The sequence below is a fragment of the Xyrauchen texanus genome, chromosome 19, assembly GCF_025860055.1.
Source record: "Xyrauchen texanus isolate HMW12.3.18 chromosome 19, RBS_HiC_50CHRs, whole genome shotgun sequence".
NCBI classification, from domain to species: domain Eukaryota; kingdom Metazoa; phylum Chordata; class Actinopteri; order Cypriniformes; family Catostomidae; genus Xyrauchen; species Xyrauchen texanus.
The window spans coordinates 20,163,441-20,184,170 of record NC_068294.1 but is presented as its reverse complement, the minus strand read 5'-3'; the positions used below and the strand labels follow the sequence as shown (position 1 = coordinate 20,184,170).

Sequence of the window (20,730 nt, the reverse complement as noted above, 5' to 3'; positions counted from 1 at the left end):
TCAACAAACTAAATTTCAAATCTATACAATTTAGTCATTACATTTTTTAGCTAGCCTCCTATCCAACAAAATAAGTCTATGATCAACGGATGTATGTCAATAGCTGTAATATGTTTTCCTTGTCTCTTTCCAAATCCCAATTATGCTACATAAAAGTTATTTTCTAATTAAAATCATGGTTAAGTTTAGGGTTTGGGTAAGGAGTTACACTTCATGATTATGCTATCAAATCTTAACAAATCTGGTTCTCATTCCATATGTATGCAATACAATGGATGAATGTCAATAACCTATAATAGTATGTTTTCCTCTTCTCGTTCAAAGCCCCATGTTTCTCTTTCATCTGTGGTACACAGAACTTATTTTCCTATTAAAATGAAACTGAGGAATTAAACTTCATTATAAAACTGATTATAATATTGTTTGTTTATTTTTTCTATTGGAGTTAAAATTCATATGATTTTGACCAAGCCAACTTGATTTCTAACGATTTTGCGATCTTTTTGCGAATTTTTATGAATTTTCACGAGACAATCTGAGTTGCCTAATTCAATACTTAACTGTTTCATTAAGATTTTATTTAGTATGTTCAGTGAGCCATTTACCTTGTGTGGACCGATGTCCAGTTACTCAAGGTTTTAATATCCTTGCATGAGACATTTGGTAAATGGACATCTTATGCACATTGTAGGCAAAAATCAAGCATCCATCATTCACCTCAAGGTCAAAGGAATCAGTAAATCTGCATTTGTGCCAGAAAACAGTGACCTGGAAACAGGGCAACTGATGTTTAAGCTTCAACAGGGTTCTGGCAAATAATAAGCTCTCACAGACGAAGAGATGGAGAGCAACTTATTATACAAGCATGAGCCTGATATCTACATAAACCAGAACGTCTTGTAAAATTAGCTTGCCTTTAATGACTGCCTTACTACAACACAAAACACATGAACAAATGAATCATGATGGATCCCTCACTGGCCATTGCATCTTGTCTTTGTTTGTTTTTTTTAAGCCACCCATCTGTGTCAGTGATTTTGCAAGTAGACACAGAACCGAAGCATCCATGATCACTTGATCAAACATTATCTCTGTCAGGTAGAGCAAGGGTGTGTAAAAAAGTTTGGTCTCTTGATTTATCTCCCTGCAAATACACAGACACAAAGACAAACAGACAGATCACCTGCACACACACACATTCAAAGATGCTCACACTCCGGAGGCTGCAGAAGAGAAAGGACAGGAATGATGAGAGGCAGGGACAGGAACATTTCTACCGTTCCATTTCAGCACTAACCAGAGGACAGCTCCCCAGTGGCAATAGTACACTCTGAACATGGCCAATGACGGTCACACTCACAGTTCAGCATATCTCTCTCTTTCTCACACACACTCTCACCGGCTCCATCTCTAACTACAGTGAATCCAAATGTCCTCTGTCAAAAGATCATACAGAAAATAATGCTGGGTATTGTAGTGAAGTTTATATTTAGCTTGATAATTGATGATTCCCCATGTCAATAAAATAACACACATATACTTACTGTGAAGTGAAGCACAGATAGGGAGCTAACAATACAACTGAGCACTTCAAGCTAATGATACAGTGCTGTTATCTCTTCTGACAGTATTTATACTTTGACATTAGATATTACTTTGTGGGGTTTGCAATGTAATTTGCATTGAAGTAACATGGGATTAATACAATAAAGCAGAGATTTAAATATACAGGCTCCAAATCTTCAGGTGCCTGTCAATGTTACGGTGGGGATGGGGGCGTGGTCGTGTGTCTATCTGCTAGAGAGATGGAGCGGTACGGCTCGTCACCTGGGCTGTCATTATCATTAACACCTGTCTCTTGTTATAGTAATGGTGGAGGGAGTCCTGAAAAGGCAAACAAATAGCATCAGTCAGTAGAAAGAGAAGGACCAGAGAGAAACTGTTCCTGTGTGTGCAACAAGACTGATTGACTCATTTGTGTGTGATTATTTGGCCACTAAGTGCCCTTTTTATTTTGAGCTTTGTGAACAAAGCTGAAGAGTAATAAAATACTCTCATTTGCCCTAAGAATACGATCTCTGTTACCATTACACTGTGTCCTAGCCAGATTAAATGTGACAGGTAATTTTACAAGAAATGTGTCTGTCCTCACTGAAAGCGAAAATGCTGTGCTCAAATCACATAAAAAAAAATGAATAACGATGGTTAAAATTAGGTTATGTTTGGCATCAATGAAATCTACTGACCAACAAAATGTCCTGCACTGTACACTGTTATGCTGAATTTTTTATCTTATGGAGCTATTATATAACCCTACAACGTATTATTATTATTCATGTAACCTAACTTATTCAGGTTAAATAAGACTGGTAACACTTTACATTAATGTTCTTTGCCATAACCTTTGTTAAGGGTTTATAAAGGGGTTCATAAATGACTAGTACATCTAATAAGTAATTTACAAATGCATTATACATCATTTATATGAAATTACAGCAACATACATAAAAAGGGCAACTTTCATCTAATAATGCCAAACAGTGAGCAATTTAACTTACATGCTCTAGATGCTTAATAAAATGCCTTTTTACACAAATTTTAATCAAAAACATAAATTGCCCTAATTTGATATATTTCAATATGTAGCAAAAAATATAATAAAATAAAAAATGTAATCGTAAAATTAAAAGTAGGGATTATGTCATTTTGCTACATACCTCTTTGTGTTTCTATTCATCAAAGGAATATCTTACTCAACAAAAAGAATATCTCTCCTCATTTATTAACCCTCATGCCATCTCAGATGTTTATTAAATTGTTTCTTATTTTGAACACAAACAAGGATTTGTAGAAGAAAATCTCATACCTAAGCGATATGATGAGAAACAGATTAAAATTTACCAGTAAGTATTATTATTTTATATATATAGACACACCATAACATCTCCACTTTCACATTCTCAAAGTGAAAGGTAAAGTGGAGATTTACTGTTATGCTGCTTGTATGTGATTTTTGGATCTTCAAAGGTCTGGTCACCATTCACTTGCATTGTATGGACCTGCAGAGCTGAGATGATAGTCATACACATCTGGGGATGGCATTAGGATTGAGTAAATGATGACCATTAAATCATACTGGACTCTTTTGTACAGGTTTCTAAAGTTGGTAACTCCTTAATAAATGCTTCACATCTGTATATACTTTACATAAATGTACATTTTCATAGGTCACTAATGTTAAATGAAAAGTTGCTCACTATTTGACATGAATAATTACCTTTTTTGCATGATGTTAAAACCACATATTAATGATTTATAAGGTATTTGTAAATGACTCAGTCATTACTGAACCCCTTTTTATTAATTATAATAATTAAATTATCCCTTAACAAAGGAAACGTTAATGTAAAATGTTACCATAATATTTTTTACTTGAATTAAACCAGTTAATTTAGATGTTACCACATAAAGAAAAATTGTTAGGTTAACCTTTTTCAGTGTGTTGCATCTGGAGGCAACACCTCAGATTTGCATGAAGTTAGAGATTTTATCACTTGTATCTTTATCGCATCATGACAAGTAAGGACACTGTGTGAGTCTGCATGAAGAGAAAGCATGTTTTCTAATAGAAATAACACTCAAAAAGCATGTGGTTATTATTTAGTATGATATTTTGTTACATACTCAGGTACAGTGTGCATAACCATTTTCACTTTTTAGTCACAGATAAAAATAAACTTAAAGATGTTACAAATATAAATCGCTTATAACACAATGGGAAAAAGAAGGCAGGGGTATGGAATCTTACATTACCTAAAAATTAAAACAATGTCCTGAGACAGTTGTAATTATTCATACCTATTTAACTTCTAATTCCAAGCACCAATTACAGTGAGAAGGAATGAGAGAAACTGGGAGAGAAATTGGAAAGAACTGAGATTGAATCACTTATCAGGAATGGTTACCACACATGCAAGCAGTCTATTTTGGCAATGATATGCTAAGGAATATCACAAATTAAAAGATCGCTCCAGATCTATATTTAACAAGTTAAAGTGCACCATCATACAATCTGTCTAAAATTTATCTACACATTGAGGATATGTAGATAAACGAGACAGCAGAGTACCCAAAAAAGTCACTAGTAACTTAATATTTTCTTACCTATTTCTGGCCTCTGTCTCGCATCCATTTAAGAATTGGATCTGACTTAAGCACATTACACAGTCAGTCATCTGCAGACTCTAACCTGCATTATGATATGTTCTCTAAGATATTCTCATCAAATACACAACACATATATTAGCCTATAGTAATACACAAGTTTAACACCACTATCACAAATAGAGGGATGGAACATGGTTTTCTTGGAATAAAGAGGAAAAACAAAATATAAATTACACATAATTTTGAAGTCCTCTGGGATGTAGTAGAGTCTGTATGATTGGTTGAATTGCTGCTAGGTGTCCCTCATATACACAAAATGGGTCACGTATGACCAATTCATCACTTTTACCATACAGAAGCTTCATATTAGTGTGATTTTAACAAATCAGTCTCAACTGAGATTTTCCCTCTTACTCTCCCTTTCAGTCATATAAACAATAACAACAGGAACAATTTTAGTATAGTAACCTTTCTCATTGTGAAATTTTGCACATAAATCAAAACCAATATCAGCAAAATAAAATACAATTTTTATTAAAATTATTTCCCAGAAATAACAGTATTGTTGTGGATTAATTCATTGACAGTGACGCTGTCTGTCAGAAAATGTATGTTAGTGGTCTCTGAGTTTGAGCAGACTGGGAAATAAAAATGCATGTTGGAGGCATCTGCAATTAACATGAGTTTTAAATAGTAGTGCGAGCAGTGTGAACCTAGGGCAGCTTCTTTTGTGTGGCTCTGGATACAATTCAAAGGGCAGTTTTAATTAGAAAAGAAAATCAATGGATTGCTATACACCACAACTCGACCTTTCCTCTCTCCTCGAGAGAGAGAGTGCATGACAAACACAGTGTGAGGAGAAAGCTGGACTAACAGAGGTTTGTTTAAAAGCATGGACATTCTGCACTTCACTTTAGTCACTTGCATTTGAACAAAACTTATTTAATACTGGAAAAATAGCATCTGGTGGGACTTTGGGGTAATTAATGCATCGTATGTGCAAACTCAACATGTTGCCTTTGTTTATGAATGCAGGAGATACTGGAATTTCAGTGTGGCATGTACCAGTATGTTAGGCAGCATTGCTCCAGTCACACAAAAGAGAGAAGACACTGTTTTGCATATAGTTTGCCTGCAGTGTTATGGAAATGGGAGGCAGAAAAACGTGCCAAAAAGCTTAAACAAGCTTAAGTTTGGGGAGGTGACAAAGAGATTTCACTAATGGCTTTCACATGATGGCAGCCACGACGTGGTCAACACTCCTTCACTGTCAGTATTTTACCTCTGTACATCCTCACATCCAAGATGCCTCTTCTCTGGATTCTGGTTTCTATTCACATATCTGGCAAACTCTCAATAAATACATATTTTTCAAATGATGAAAGATTGACACTAATATGAGATTTGAGTACAAAGGAGGTGCTACAGATGGCTAGTAGACTAAATATGATCATTGATATTGTTTTGGACAAACGATTTGCGTAATTTATTTATTTTAAATGTGAGACAGGGCTAAGATGGCGAGGTGAAATGTGGAGGGGCTGAATATGTTACACATCTTAGAGCTTTTAAAGATGACCAATGGATCTTGACAATACACTAAGCTACAGTTCAGTAAAATACTATTCTACAAGAAGGCTAAAGTACATTGACTTCAAAATAAATAAAAAGAAACCCTGTGAAATGATTGAAAACAGAAATGTATGGCATCTCTTTGATTCCTGTTTGCTTTACACGCCAGCAGATTCGTTTAATAAAACCTTTGATTCTGCAATCGAAATGTCTACATATGTTTGAAGTGTTAACTGTAGATAAAGAGCAATATCTTTCTACCAGCACAGGTACCTTATGGCAGCTGGCAGCTGTTACACAGCACAAATGTGTACACAATGTTGCACTGATGCTAAAATCAGTAGCTTTTTTATGTTGCTACATATATAAAATCTGTAATATATTATGAGAGGCACTGATTAGAGAAAATATGTAGCAGAGCAGGGCTTATGGTGAAGTTATAGACTAAAAATCTAAATGCTATTTGTCATGTGGAATAAAAAGCAGGAGGGGTGGCAGAATCAATCAAGCCAAGGTTTTTGTTCAATCAATGCAGTGAATAAAGTCCCTTTGCTGATATGCATTCAGAATCACTCAGTCCTCTCTGGTGCTTTTGGCCTTTTGTCAGCAAGAAGAGTGTTTGTGCGCTTAAAAAATCCAATAGCTAGATATCAAAATGCAGTCAATCAAGACTGTTTGCAGATAGCAGGATGAATGTGAGCCAGGGGAGTTAGTGTCCTGAGATATAAACAGAACTGGCACAATCATGAAAATAACAAACAAACAAAAAATAAAAACAAGCACCCCTTAATTTAACAGGCCCCAGGAAATAAACACAAAAGTAAGAACAAATTGTCCAGGTTTGTAAGGCAGAGAGGAGTAAGGGTCATGGTTCTGGACCTGTTGAACATGTCTTTGAGGTTTTGTTCTGCATTCTGCATGCATGTGGATGTGTAGGTATGCGAATGACGGGTGAGCAGGAAATGCCGTGAGGGGCAGGCTCTCTCAATTCCTGTTCAGCCCTCCTCAGTGTCCCCCCTCTTGGGTCTTTGGCACTTGGCAAACGTCTGTAGCCGGCAAGCGATCATCGGACCATAGGGTTTGCATTGTGGCGCGAACGGGATCTTTCCAAACCAGTGAGACGGTTGTCTATTGAAAGAGAGGACAAAGAAAATGTATATATAAAAGGGACCATTAGATGTATTCACAATAGCATAGCATGAGTATGAGACACAAAATGTAACAAAAGATGAATAGAGAAAAGGACATATAAAAACAGATATTTACAGTAGTAAGAAAAAGAGTGCAGTTACCCTCATGGGGTTTTAAACCTGTTTGACTTACTTTCTAGCATGGAACACAAAAGGAGATGTTAGGCAGAATGTTAGGAACAACTGAATCTTTATTCTTGGGGGAACTATTCCTTTAATAGTTAAAAAAAGAGCGCAGAAAGAAAGGGGAGGGACGGGATTAGCCTCAACAATAGCAAACTTATTAAGTAGAAGCAGTAGGGGAAAGAGAGAAGCATTAGATGGTCTGAGTCAGCTGATTCATGTATGGTGGCATAGTAACGGCATTGAGCTCATGGCACCCAACACCCACACACACAGTGCAGACACACCAGCTGCACAATCTTATGTAAATACCCAAGGGTGGTTTGGGGAGACAGACTTTAATGTTCAGACGGGAAAGAAACTATGGGAATAAAAACAAATTAATCAGGTTATAAATGTACAAATAAGGGAGACATTACTTTGTATAATCCTTTATTTGAAACTAGGCCAGAGTGGAATTTGACAGAGACAAGTACAAAATGTGTTTGGTCACTGAGGCAAACCCATTATGGGATCCCACTCCAAACATGGTGTAGTGAAAGGCTGGGTGGGGGCCATGTGGCAGGCGGAGTGGACAACCTTTCCTCTCCCCACAGATTCAGTAGCCAACTCCAAGTTTAAGCCACCACACCCTCCATAACTACCCTGGCAGTCGTTCCCATTACTCAGTGCCAGGTGCTCATGCCACCATGGGCTGGGCATAGTTAATGGAACAGGCCCCATTCATCATGTCAGGTAATGAGTTTGGAGCAAATGGGCACAACAGTAAAGGTGGATTCATACTTCACACAAAGTCCAGCCTGCTTACCAAGGTCAGTCATAGGGGCCAATAAGAAAACAAGCTAGAAATAATTTAGGAAAAAGCTGTTTTATGGCTTTGCCTGGGCAAAGATATTTTTAATAAGAAGATAAAAGTGAAATAAATAAAAATCAAACATTATTTTTGTATTTATTTTTTTATTGTATAATTTATTTTTAATATGCATTGAAAGGTCACTGTTGGTTGATTATAAGGCCCTGTTTAGACCGGATATTAAGATGTGTTATGGGCAATCTGATTTTAAAGACCAAAATGTTTTGAGATTTGTCTACCATATTTGGAGGTAGTCAAAAATGCCTGTGACCACACTGGGCTTATAGTTTAAATGACATGTGTTCGAACAGCAGCAAAGCACACCCATTTTCATGTCAATAAACCAATGCACTAAAATTAGCTTTAAACTTTGCAGGTTAAGTGTGGCTTTAAAATGAAAATCATTTGATCTGAAAATTTAAAAGAACTTTACGAAACTCCTTCAGTGTGCCTGTTATCAACATGCAGCGACATAGATGAGAAGCATGCATATCTGTAGCTCAGTTATTACAGGTATTCCATTGACTAAGAATTCTGCTATAACATTCATGTTTGTGCTTAGATTATATGCAAGTATAATTGGGTGAAACGGTCCACCAATCTTTTCACGCTTTGTCTTCCTTTAACGCTTTTTCACTTTATTATCATGCAGTAATAATCTAATGAGTGATGTATATTGTCAAGAGACCCTGCCTTCAAAATTTGAACACAAATTGTCAAAGGAGACATACACTGATAAGCCACAACATTAAAACCACTGGCAGGTGAAGTGAATAACATTTATTAACTTGTTACAATGGCACCTGTCAAGGGGTTGGATATATTAGGCAGCAAGTGAACAGCCAGTTCTTGAATTTCATGTGATGGAAGCAGGAAAAATGGACAAGTGTAAGGATCTGAGTGACTTTGACAAAGGACAAATTGTTAATGCTAGACGACTGGGTCAGAGCATTGCCAAAACGGCAGGTCTTGTGGGGTGGTACCGGTATGCAGTGGTTAGTTCCTACCAAAATTGGTCCAACTAAGGACAACCAGTGAACTGGCGACAGGGTCATGTGTGCCCAAGGCTCATTGGTACATGTGGGGAGCGAAGGCCAGTCCGTTTGGTACGATCCCTAAGAAGAGCTACTATAGCACAAATTCCTGAAAAACAGTATGGGGCTATATAGCTGCAGACCAGTCAGAGTGCCCATACTGACCCCTGTCCACTGCAGAATGGGCAATGAGCGTCAGATCTGGACCATGGAGCAATGGAAGAAGGTAACCTGGTCTGATGTTTTGATAAGTTTTCATTTAGATAATGTGGATGGCCGGGTGCATGTGCATTGTTTACCTGGGGAAGACATGGCAGCACGATGCACTATGGGAAGAAGGCAGGCCGGCAGAGGCAGTGTGATGCTCTGGGCAATGTTCGGCTGGAAAACCTTGGGTCCTGGCATTCCTGTGGATGTTACTTTGCCATGTACACCTACCGGTATTCCCTGATGGCAGTGGCCTCATTCAGCAGGATAATGCACCTTGCCACACTGTAAAAATTGTTTAGGAATGATTTGAGGAACATGACAAAGAGTTCAAGATGTTGACTTGTCCTGCAAATTCCCCAGATTTCAATCCGATAGAGCATCTATGGGATGTGCTGGACCAACAAGTCAGATCTAGGGAGGCCCCACTTCGCATCTTGCAGGACTTAAAGGATCTGCTGCTAACATCTTGGTGCCAGATACTACAGGACACCTTCAGAAGTCTTGTGGAGTCCATGCCTTGAAGGGTCAGAGCTGATTTGGTGGCACGAGGGGGACCTAAACAATATTAGGCAGGTGGTTTTAACAGATAAATGAAAAGTCAGGGGGAAGAGCTGAGAGCACAAATGGAAAGAGGACATTGGACATACTACCTTTCTCAGTATGTTTTCTACTTCTTGCATTGGTGAAACTTTGAACTCTGCATGTCCCATATGCAAGAATACATAATATACATTTAAATGATTATTGAGTCTTTCATCCACTTCCATTTCAAAAAGCCAAGTGCACATTCACAGCAGTGAGAAAAACAAAGAACTTTCTAGAAATCATGCAAGGACAGTCTGTTATTTCATGGAGAAGGAAAAAAAATATATCTATGAAAGAGAGGAAAAACCAGCATTGAGAAGGAATAGATGAGAAGAGAGAGAGAGAGAGAGAGAGAGAGAGAGAGAGAGAGAGAGAGAGATGTGAACATTAAGGCCTAGTCCAAACACTGCCATTGTTTTTCCAATTGCTTCCAAGATGCCTAATTTGCAGGTATATTGGAAGGTGACAAGCAGACCATATTGTCAGCAGTGATCTGGGAGGGCTAACATCATTTCCTAAAGTTTGTGGTCCAAATTGAAAATGGATGAAAGCATCACAGCTAGTTTGAGAGTGGAACATCAGGAGGTTTGGAACATTTGGCACAACAGGGAAAATAATGTGTAGAGAGCAATACTTGAGGTACAGTAATTGCTTTAGCTCAACAGATTGAAGACAAGATTTAGTGGGGAAAAAGCTTATGTTTCAAACAAATGGGCAGAAAGACAAACCTCCAAAACTCTTCAATAAAAATAGCTTTGAACAGACCTCCCTCTATCTCTTAATTTGGGCTGAAAAACTCTGATCTCAGGTCTTTCAGTCTAAAATACCCAATCTACTGGAACAATCACACCAACCACCAGCTATTTCTATTGGGGAACATGTAATGAAGTGAATTTCTAAAGGATGAGCTTTCACTTCTACAATAAAAAAACACCACCATACAATTTCTGGATACTTGTGGCACAGATTACAATTCTGTCATATGCTTTTGAGTTTGATGTCTTTTTTTACCTGCTTTTTCAAAGGCCACGTCTTTAGGTTGGATAACCAAATGAAAATGATGGAGGTGAAACGGATATATATATATAAAATAGAACAATCAGTGTTATGTTGGAGAAACGCCTGCATTTCAGGACTTAATTAAATTACAAAATTGTTTTAGAGGAGTCGGAGTAAAACGTGATAAAAAACGTCACAATGACCTGTTTCAACAGGAGATCATGGGTTACAGAGAGAGGAGAACAGAGGATTACTAAAAAGCTAGTAAGAGCACAAGCACTCACAAAGGCTAAGGTGTCTTTGGCTTGCAAACCTATCAGCCTTTGATTAAGTTATGGGCCCCTGATGACCCCCTGTGCATTCTCTTAAAGAAATTAAACATAAAAGATGTTTCATTACTTTTGTCTGCCTGTAATTGCATGACGTTACATCATCGTGAGAGTCCTTTGGCACAAAGTTTGCTCCATGAACTCCACAAACATGCTTAAATCAACATTGGTGTATAACCCCAATTTTGAAAATGTTGCAACAGGATGAAAAATGCTAATAAAAACAAAAATTTGTGATTTGTAAATGATATTCACCTTTTGCTATATTGAAAGCACTACAACTACACATATGTGTTACCTTGTGAATTTTATTGTTAGATTTTTTTTGAAAATGTTCAGTAATTTCAAATCAGATGATTGCAACACACTCAAAAAAGTTGAGACAGGGGCAATTTAAGACTAATATCAATTTGATGAGTTGAAATAACAAGGCGATGCAAAACAGGAGATGCTAAACAGGTGAGGCAATTGTGTCATAATACTGTATAAGGAGCCTCCAAAAACAGCTAAGTCCTTCAAGAGCAAGGATTGTTCAAGACTTGTCAATTTGCAAACAGACGCTTTAACAAATAATCCAGCACTTTGAGAACAATGTTCCCCCAGAGAAATTGGAAGGATTTTGGGCATTTCACCCTCAACAGTGCCCGATATAGTTAAAAGATTCAAGGAATCTGGTCCAATCTCGGTGCGTAAAGGGCAAGATGACCACTTCGGAATGCATGTGATTTCTGATCCCTTAGATGTCGCTGTCTTAAAAAAAACGTCATTCATCTGTAATGGATACCATGAACATGTGATAACTTTAGTAAAAATGTGTTAGTGAACACCACTCGCTGCTGCATCCACAGATACAAGTTAAGACTTTGCTATGCAAAGCAGAAGCCATACATCAACACTGTCCAGAAGTGCTGCTGACTTCTCTGGTCTCGGTCTCATCTTAAATGGAAAGTAGAACAGTAGAACTGTGTTTTTTGGTCCGAAGTGTCCACATTTCAAAACATTTTTGAAAAACATATTTGTCGTGTTATCCAGGCCAAAGAGGAAAAGGACCATCCAAGCTGTTAGCATCAGGTCCAAAAGCCAGTGTCTGTATGGGCCATGGGCGCTCACACATATGTGAGAACACCATGAACGCAGACAGATATATACACATTTTGGAGCAACATTTACAGCCATCCAACACAGTCTTTTCCAGGGACATCTCTACATTTTCCAGCAGGACAACTTCAAACCATATAGTGCCAGGATTACAAGTGCATGGCTGTTTGAGCAGAGAGTGTGGGTGCTAGATTGGCCTACCTGCAGTCCTGACCTGTCTCCAATTGAGAAAGTGTGGTGCATTATTAAGCACACCATGCGGCAACAAAGACCCCATACAATTGTGCAGCTAAAGACCTAAATAATTGATTAATGGGGGAAAATTCCACTTTCTGATCTTAAACTTGTTTCTTCAGTGCCTAAGTGCTTAAAAAGTGTTATTAGAAGAAACAGGGATATTTAACAAAGGTAAACACTCGACTGTCCCAACTTTTTTGGAGCATGTAGCGATCATCTTATTTGAAATTACTGTACATAAAAAACAATTCAATTAACTTTCAATATTGCAAAGGGTGATTATAAATTATAAATCACAAATTAGTATTTTTATTAGCATTTTTCATACTGTCCCAACTTTTTCATAATTTGGGTTGTAGTATGTAACTATTTGAATAAACAGGTAATTATTAGAGTGAATAATTTAAATTTTTGATGCAATGCAAACATTCAATATTTATGCAATAAATATTAAATGCACCAAGGCAACAATTTTCAACTAAACACTTTTCAAATAAACACTATTATTTTAAAGTCAGCCGTTGTTTTGGATAAACCTATGTGGGCACATATATACATTCAGAGCTATATGTGGTTCAAAAACACACAGACAAACACACCATAATGTGCAAACTTGTATCACTTCATATTTTTTCTGCGACAAAATGTAATAAAGGTGATTAAATCTCTTAGGGCCATATGTCAACACACAGTGTTTACTGCTAGAGGGCCATAGTGGGAGGTGAGGCAGAGGCAGAGAGAGAGAGGGGGAGAGGGAGAGAGAGAGAGAGAGAGAGAGACAGAGAGAGCTCATTGCAGCGGCAGCAGCTATCTGTTCTTCTTATCTTCAGCATGCCTTTACCAGACTCGAGCTCCATGGGTAATGGAGCACCAGGACCAGAAAAAGAAAATATAAATAGGATGTGATGGTGGGGAGTTATTTCTTCAGCTTTAAGTTATGGGGCTGGGAGAGCAAAAACTACCAGCCAATATTTCCTTCAAAATTGAGAGTAATTGATTTGAGGAGAGTGTAGTCAGCTGGGAAGGTTACTTGACCTGCAGCCAATAGAGGATGGAGGTCGAACAGGTGCCTGATCCCAAGACAACTGCAAAGGGTGCTTTCTAGCCTTGGGCTTTGTAAACCTTGTATTTGTTGTAAAAAGAAGCTAAAAACTAAAACATAAGTGGGCATGTATTTCTTAAAAAAATGAAAAAAAGTATATTTGTTTGTTGGCTTGTTTATTCAAGAAAAAAAATACTTTGACACAGAACAAATGGAAGCAGGATTTGTTTTAAATCATCGACACTGTTTGATAACAAGTGTAAAAACCTCAAAAAATGTGTCTATATTACTATATATATATATATATATATATATATATATATATATATATATATATATATATATATATATATATATATACACACTACCGCTCAAAGGTCACTTATTCTTTATTATTATTTTTCAGATTTAAGGATAATAGTAAAGTCATCAAAACTATGGAAGAACAGAAATGGAACTATAGGAATTGTGTTGTTTCTAAAAATAAATCAAAACTATGTAATATTTTAGTATATTCAAAGTAGTCACCCTTTGCATAAAATTTGCAGAAATGTACTCTTGACATTTTCTCAACCAGCTTCTTGAGGTATCACCCTGGGATGCATTTTAAACAGTTTTGAAGCAGTTCCCAGGAATTCTGGGCAGTTATTAGCTGCTTGTCTTAATTATTCAGTCCAAGTCATCCATTTTTTTTTCAATAAAATGTTAGTTTTGTAATTAATATGTTGGCACAATTATGTTTTTGTCTAAAAAACGAATTGCAAAATATGAAAGCATACGCCTTCAAATCAAAAGGTAATTAAGATCATGAGAATCATTTCCATCAAGTGACCCCAAATTTCTGAACGCCAGTGTATATATATATATATATATACACACACATATACAGAGTTGGGAGGGTTACGTTTGAAATGTATTCCACTACAGATTAAAAAATACATTTGTAACGTATTCCATTAGATTACTCAAGGTCAGTAACGTATTCTAAATATTTTGGATTACTTCTTCAGCACTGGTAGTTTGACATCACTTGTTTTGACTATAAAAACTCTATAAAGACAAAATACACATGTTAAAAATACATTCTCTGAAAAACCTAAATATCTTATGCAGTGTTGTTTCTAAATCAAGATAAATCAAATTGATCTTGTTTTAAGGATTTTTAGATATTTTTACAGGAAAACAATACAACAATGATTATCAAGAACAAGATTTTTGTCCTAATATCAAAGGTCTAACTGGAAAAAAAAATTATGATCCAACGTGATTTTTATTGATAAAAATTTTTGATTGTGCCTGGTAATGTGCATGTAAAATGGCTAGAAATAGCATTTTAACTTAGTGTAAATCTGACAATTTACTCCAAACTTTCTTCAATCTTATTTCTCTGTCTGCTCGTATGAATGTAACACATCATAAAAAAGTGTTTCACCGCTGTTCAAATGCACTCTGGATCGCATCATTTATATGGATACATTTTTCCATCTGAATGGACTAAATATTAAATTAAACAAATTACATTAAAATGCAAAGCAATCTCTTAAGTAATCAAAATACTATTTGAATGTAACTTTATTCTAAATACCAATGATTTAAATTGTAACTGTAATGGAATACGGTTACTTATATTTTGCACTTTAAATACGTAATCCCATTACATGCATTTCGTTACTCCCCATCCCTGTATATATATATATACAGGGATGGGGAGTAACGAAATGCATGTAATGGGATTAGGACAATGGGAAAGACTAATTATTTGACATTAAGTTTCACATATGGCAAGAAAAAAAAAATAAAACTGAATAACCTTCCATTTTTTTTAAGAGTGCAAGATCTCCTTAGCATTAGATTAAAAAGAACACACTTTACAATAAGGTTATATTTATTCTAGAGCTGTAAAAATGAAGGCTTTAACACGTGATTAATTTAAAATGTTTAGTGGGTCAGTTTTTCTTTATTGAATTAATGTAATGTTTTTGCATAACATAATAGGTTATTGTATGAGAAATGTATTACATTATGAACACACAGTAGCAACTTAGAATGTTATCACAGTTCATAATGTAATAGCAGCACAAAATGTATAAGTGAAACAATGTTAACAATAGTTACAATAGTTACGAGTACAAGTACATGAGCATGGTATCAGACCCGATTCCGATACCAGTATCATGTCAGTGCATCCCTAAAACATAATAATATATTTATTTTAATAGTGATTCTACACACCCGGTCCCTTATCTGGCTAATCAATCCTCCAAGAGGGATAAAGGCCGACTGAGGAGGATTGTGCGGGAGAGAGAGATCGTTTACGGACATGTCCGTCATGTGTGTTTTTGTGTCTATTAAGTTTCTCATGAAAATATTATTTATATCGTCAAGCCAGTTCTCGCTTCCTCCTTTCCATTGACTGCTTTACAAATAAGTTATTACATTAAAAGTCAAGTCAAGTCAATTTTATTTGTATAGCGCCTTTCACAACACACATCGTTTCAAAGCAGCTTAACAGAATATCAGCATTAACAGACGATAAGACTGTAATGTCTATAAAGTCGATGAATCATCATTGTGTAATTTAGAAAAAAAATTTTTTTAATAGTGTTTAAGAATAATTAAATGATAATTGTATTAATAACCCCAGTGAGCAAGCTGCAGGCGACTAAAAGAAATGTAGGATTATTAGGCTGCATTGTGAACTAAAAAATGTTTACAAATTGTGATTATGACCTGCTCCATCATTTTGAGTCGCTTTGACCCAGAAACACATTTTAATTTTGTTGCTCTATATGGGGCTGTCATATTAAATGGCTGTCATAAAAACTTGTTTATATTCTGCAAAAATTAATAATGAATTTATGATTTTAGCAATATGCTTCTCTATAGAGAAGCTTTTAATTTTTTTAGTTAACTAATGAGCTAAGGACATTATTGGCTAAATCTTCCCGAGGTTTTTTACAGCATAGGCTTTAATTTGTACACAGTGTTTTTAATCGCACACTATGTCATTTATCAGTATGTATTTATATTAGAAGTAATGTACAGTAGTAATAATATTAATAATAACATCAACAACATTGACAACAACAATACTATTAATATTACTATAATAATAATAATAAATGCATTTTATTTAAGGATACTATTGTTTTGTTTAGAAAATTATTACAATATGAAAAAATATTTCAAGGAAAACATAAGAAAGACGAGTTGGACATGACTCTTTTTTTTAAGTTACCATGCGCCACTGAAATTACGGATGTTTAGAGCAATTGTGGGGCATTTTTCAAACCCAGCCAACACAGAACACAAACACGCCCTTTCCTCACCAAACTAAGATGGATGAGAGTTCAGATAAGCTTGAAGTCTGGTCTGCATTCTCCCTAAATCTCCCTCAGAGCCATTTCTAAACAAAGATGGGAAATGTTTAACATCTAATCTGACAGTTTGTTAAGACTCACAATAATCCAAATAATGAAGCATGGCAGTGATAAAAAAATGCCAAACTCAGTGATGATCTGGGTCTAGCTAAGCTAGTGCCTATCCCTAACATCTAATATGGCTTTCAATCTAAGCCGGTCTTCATTCAGACAAGCTAACTCACTATTCTTGGATAAGAGACCCAGATATCTGATACTCGCATTGCCCTTCACTTTTCACAGTTTCTACCTTAAAGAGTGCATTAAAGTTTCAAGCTCTCAATAAAACGCAAGGCCTATAGCATTAGTTAAAAGGCAACATCTTAGCAGATTTCTCTAAAGGCCTGCTAACCAGGCTGCCCCTCAGCACTCTGCATTGCCCTGCTCGGCTGCACTCTCTCTTGGCTGGTAAGAGCTGAAAGGTGAGCCAGGCCTTAAAGTAATGTTTCTTGACAGCTCTGCACACAATATCGCAGAGGAGAGTTGGAAATCACTACACATGTCGATAAACAAATGCTTATTTTAAGAGGAGCAAGTGAGGCACTAGTTTATCTCCATGGAGGGAAGGCCCTGACAGCTCTTTATCAGGGACAGTTGTGCAGCATCTAGTGCAGGCAGGACCAGTCTCTTTTCAATTTACAGGTCTAGCTGAACCCTGTTTAATGAGAAATCAAAAGCCTGATGATTACAATTGCCAAGATTTCTCACTGGAATCCACAAGAAGGGCAAGAAGTCTCTGACTTGTGGGCAAGCTTGGTTTAAAAAAAGAGATGGAAAATGGGCAGCATGTTAGACGTTGCTCTAAATCAAATAAAAAAGGGAAGCAAAGGCACGCTCATGCATCAAAAAGTCAAAAAATACTTTTCAATAGATCGCAGCCCAAGGCTATCTACAGTGCTAATAATCACCTCTGCCGTGCTGTAGGGAGGCAAACTTCAACAGCGATACTGGAATGTGCTTATGCGGTAGTCATGATACAGCTTGTTCTCCCTAAAGCTGCAGGCAAGAAATGCAATCGCAGCATAGTTCTAGCGGGAAGACTCGCAGCTGTACATCATCGCACCATTAGCTAGGTAACTCCTAGCCAATCATGCGTCAGCCATTGCTTTATAAGTCTGCTCACAATCTATCAAATTGCTGTTTCAGTGTGCCAACACGGCAAACTCCACCAACTTCCACCACCCCACCACAACAAGTTGAGTCCGGTCCTGCACGGGGGTAGGCTTCTCGCCCCTGCCTCCTATCTCAGGCAGGATCTGAGTACAACTTCTTCAGACTGCCAGACAGGGCTTAGGCCCAAGAGAGACATTACATTCCTTTTTTCATATTAATCAAATAAATATAATCTTTTCTCAAGTCTGCAGTTATTCCTGATAGAACTCATCATCCAACCTCTTATCAAAACAAGACTTAGATGTTTTAACGGTGTTATTAGTATATAGTATCTCTAAAATAAGTAATTCAAGCATTATTAGTAAAGGCACTATACTGATCCTTCAAAAATTATAGTGGCCCAATGGAGAGCTAACTTGCCAGTGAAATGAGCATTTGGAATTTTACTGAGCAGGAGTTTCATCAATGAGTGCATTTACATGCACAATTTTACACAGATAATGCTTAACAAGCCAATGACATATAATGTCATGTAAACACATTCCTTTATTGGGGCAATATCATAAACTGTTTAAGCAATAAATAAATAAATCGTCACATGTAGATTTTTGTCCATTACCCCAATTTTGCATTAGTTTTAAACATCTTTAACACCATTCATACCATCTAATCCAATGTGCAGAAATTTTGTGTGCATACCTGTTTACATTTTGAAGTCAAAAGCAGGGAATAATCGGTTGATTTCAAATCTCATGTTAATGTAGGATTCGTTTTTGTTTCTTTTCATTCTGCTGTGCATGTAAACATGCTCTTTATCGGCCAACATTTCCATAAACAAAATTATGAGCACAAAGGACAAAGGAAAACATGATTTATCCATGATACATCAGTGCAAGTGACAGTGAAGTATTGGTTGTGATTATGCATGTACATGGGGGTGGGTATATAATTCAGAACTGTGCCAGAACATGCTTAATCAGACCAATGCTTTTCCTCAGCCAAAGAAAACAGTTACAGGGAAGCTTTGACTGACAGAGTGGTAAGTACACAGAGAAGATAGTTAGACAAATGGATACAACAATATTGTTTGACAGACAGATGGAAGCGTAAATGGATGGTTTGGCAGTATGATAAGGTAAATAGACTGATGGATCACTAAACAAATAGAGGAAGAAAATGCCTGGTGTGGTTGCGAAAAACAAGCCCTCAATGACGGGGAAGCCAGATAGAAAGATAAACACAGATGGATAGTGTTGATATGACATAGATCAATTGATTCTTCAATCCTATTTCTTCATTCAAATGTAATTGTATTTTGGATGAATCAGAAGGGATGGATGAGTGAGGAACGGCACGTTGACCAAAGAAGACCAGAGTGAACAGACATGTCTCTGTCTCCTCCTCCATTAAATCTGATGTCACATCAGCACAGAGAGGAGAGCTCTATAAATTTGCATGATAAACACCTCACTGAATATGAACAAACACACACACATGCATGTATACAGAAATACAGAATAGAGGCTGATCTGTAAATCAGATGCGTGTGAGAATGTCACGAAATTTGAAATGAGGGTGATGTTGTGGTGATGGGTGGTGGTGGAAGGATGGAGAAATGGAGATGGAAGTGATAAAGCATCATTCTGCTAACAAGGTCTCAAGATGCCATTTGTAGATATTAATCAATCTACTGCCAAGTGGCAACAGCAGAAGTGTGAGGACCCAGATGCTAGAATATGAGTAATTCGACAAATCATACAGTTTTCTACAGATTACTTGGAGAATGGCGAAATGTCAGAGGTAGAATAGAGTTCCACCTGGAGAAGCTCAGGGGGTTATGTTGAAGCTTTTAAAGATATCAAGGGAATAATGCCCAACAGACTCTTTGCCTTAATGCAACATAAAAAGATATTTGAAAGTAAAATTACACAAAAAGTAGGGGGGGTTGTTTACAAAACCTGTCCCCACAGAAGGAGATGTCTGAGAGTAAACATCCAGAATTTCAAATCCAACTCATACAGGTGACCTCTCCCCCCAAACTAGGACATTCCTAAAACAGTTTCAGAGAATCCATTAGAGTAATATCTCTCTCCCAGGAGCTAAACTAAGGTACTTTTTTCGGCTTAATCTTTTGCCTGGGATTGCTTGTGCTGCTCTCAGTCTGAGAATACACAATGCAGACCTATACTTAAATAAAACAGGCTGCTTTTTTCTTTATTTATTTACGTTTCTCTCTTTAGATGTCTACTCTTACCTAAAAAAAGCATAAAATCATGGAGGTCCATTTTCAGAGAGCACCCACGACCCATTTAGTGAACATTCTGGACTGAGTGATATGCTTTGGGATGGAGTGAGCTTAACTCCTGAATTATTCATTTGAGAGAACTTGCGTGTGTAGAGCAAATTCATCCACTGATGCTCCATGTTCTTTGTCCTCATCTCGTATTCTTGTATTCAAGTCTCAGACCTAAACCCGAATAAATTTCTTCACTCACTGATCTGGCCACTTTCCTTTTTTTTCGGATTAACATTTTTTATTGATTCATATAGATAACAGAGAAAATCAAAACATATATCAACAGTATCAACATTTAACCCCAATATTATCCCTCCCCCTCTCAATCCCCAAACCCAACCCCACCCTGACCCTTAACAATATCCCTGTGGTCACACATAATTATAGACACACACACACACACAATATATATATATATATATATATATATATATATATATATATATATATATATATATATATA

At 36.7% G+C, this 20,730-nt stretch overlaps 1 protein-coding gene across 5 annotated transcripts in view; it reads right to left on the bottom strand.

Moving 5' to 3' along the window:
- Positions 1-3,656: 3,656 nt before the first annotated feature.
- The window catches only part of LOC127659387 (protein diaphanous homolog 2-like), a 609,426-nt gene continuing 592,352 nt past the window's right edge, over positions 3,657-20,730 (bottom strand). For all 5 annotated transcript variants that reach the window (XM_052149176.1, XM_052149179.1, XM_052149180.1 and 2 more), the window contains one exon: positions 3,657-6,867. In XM_052149176.1, the coding sequence (XP_052005136.1) occupies positions 6,803-6,867 (65 nt within the window). In that variant the 3' untranslated portion in view covers positions 3,657-6,802. The remainder of the gene's footprint in view (positions 6,868-20,730) is intronic.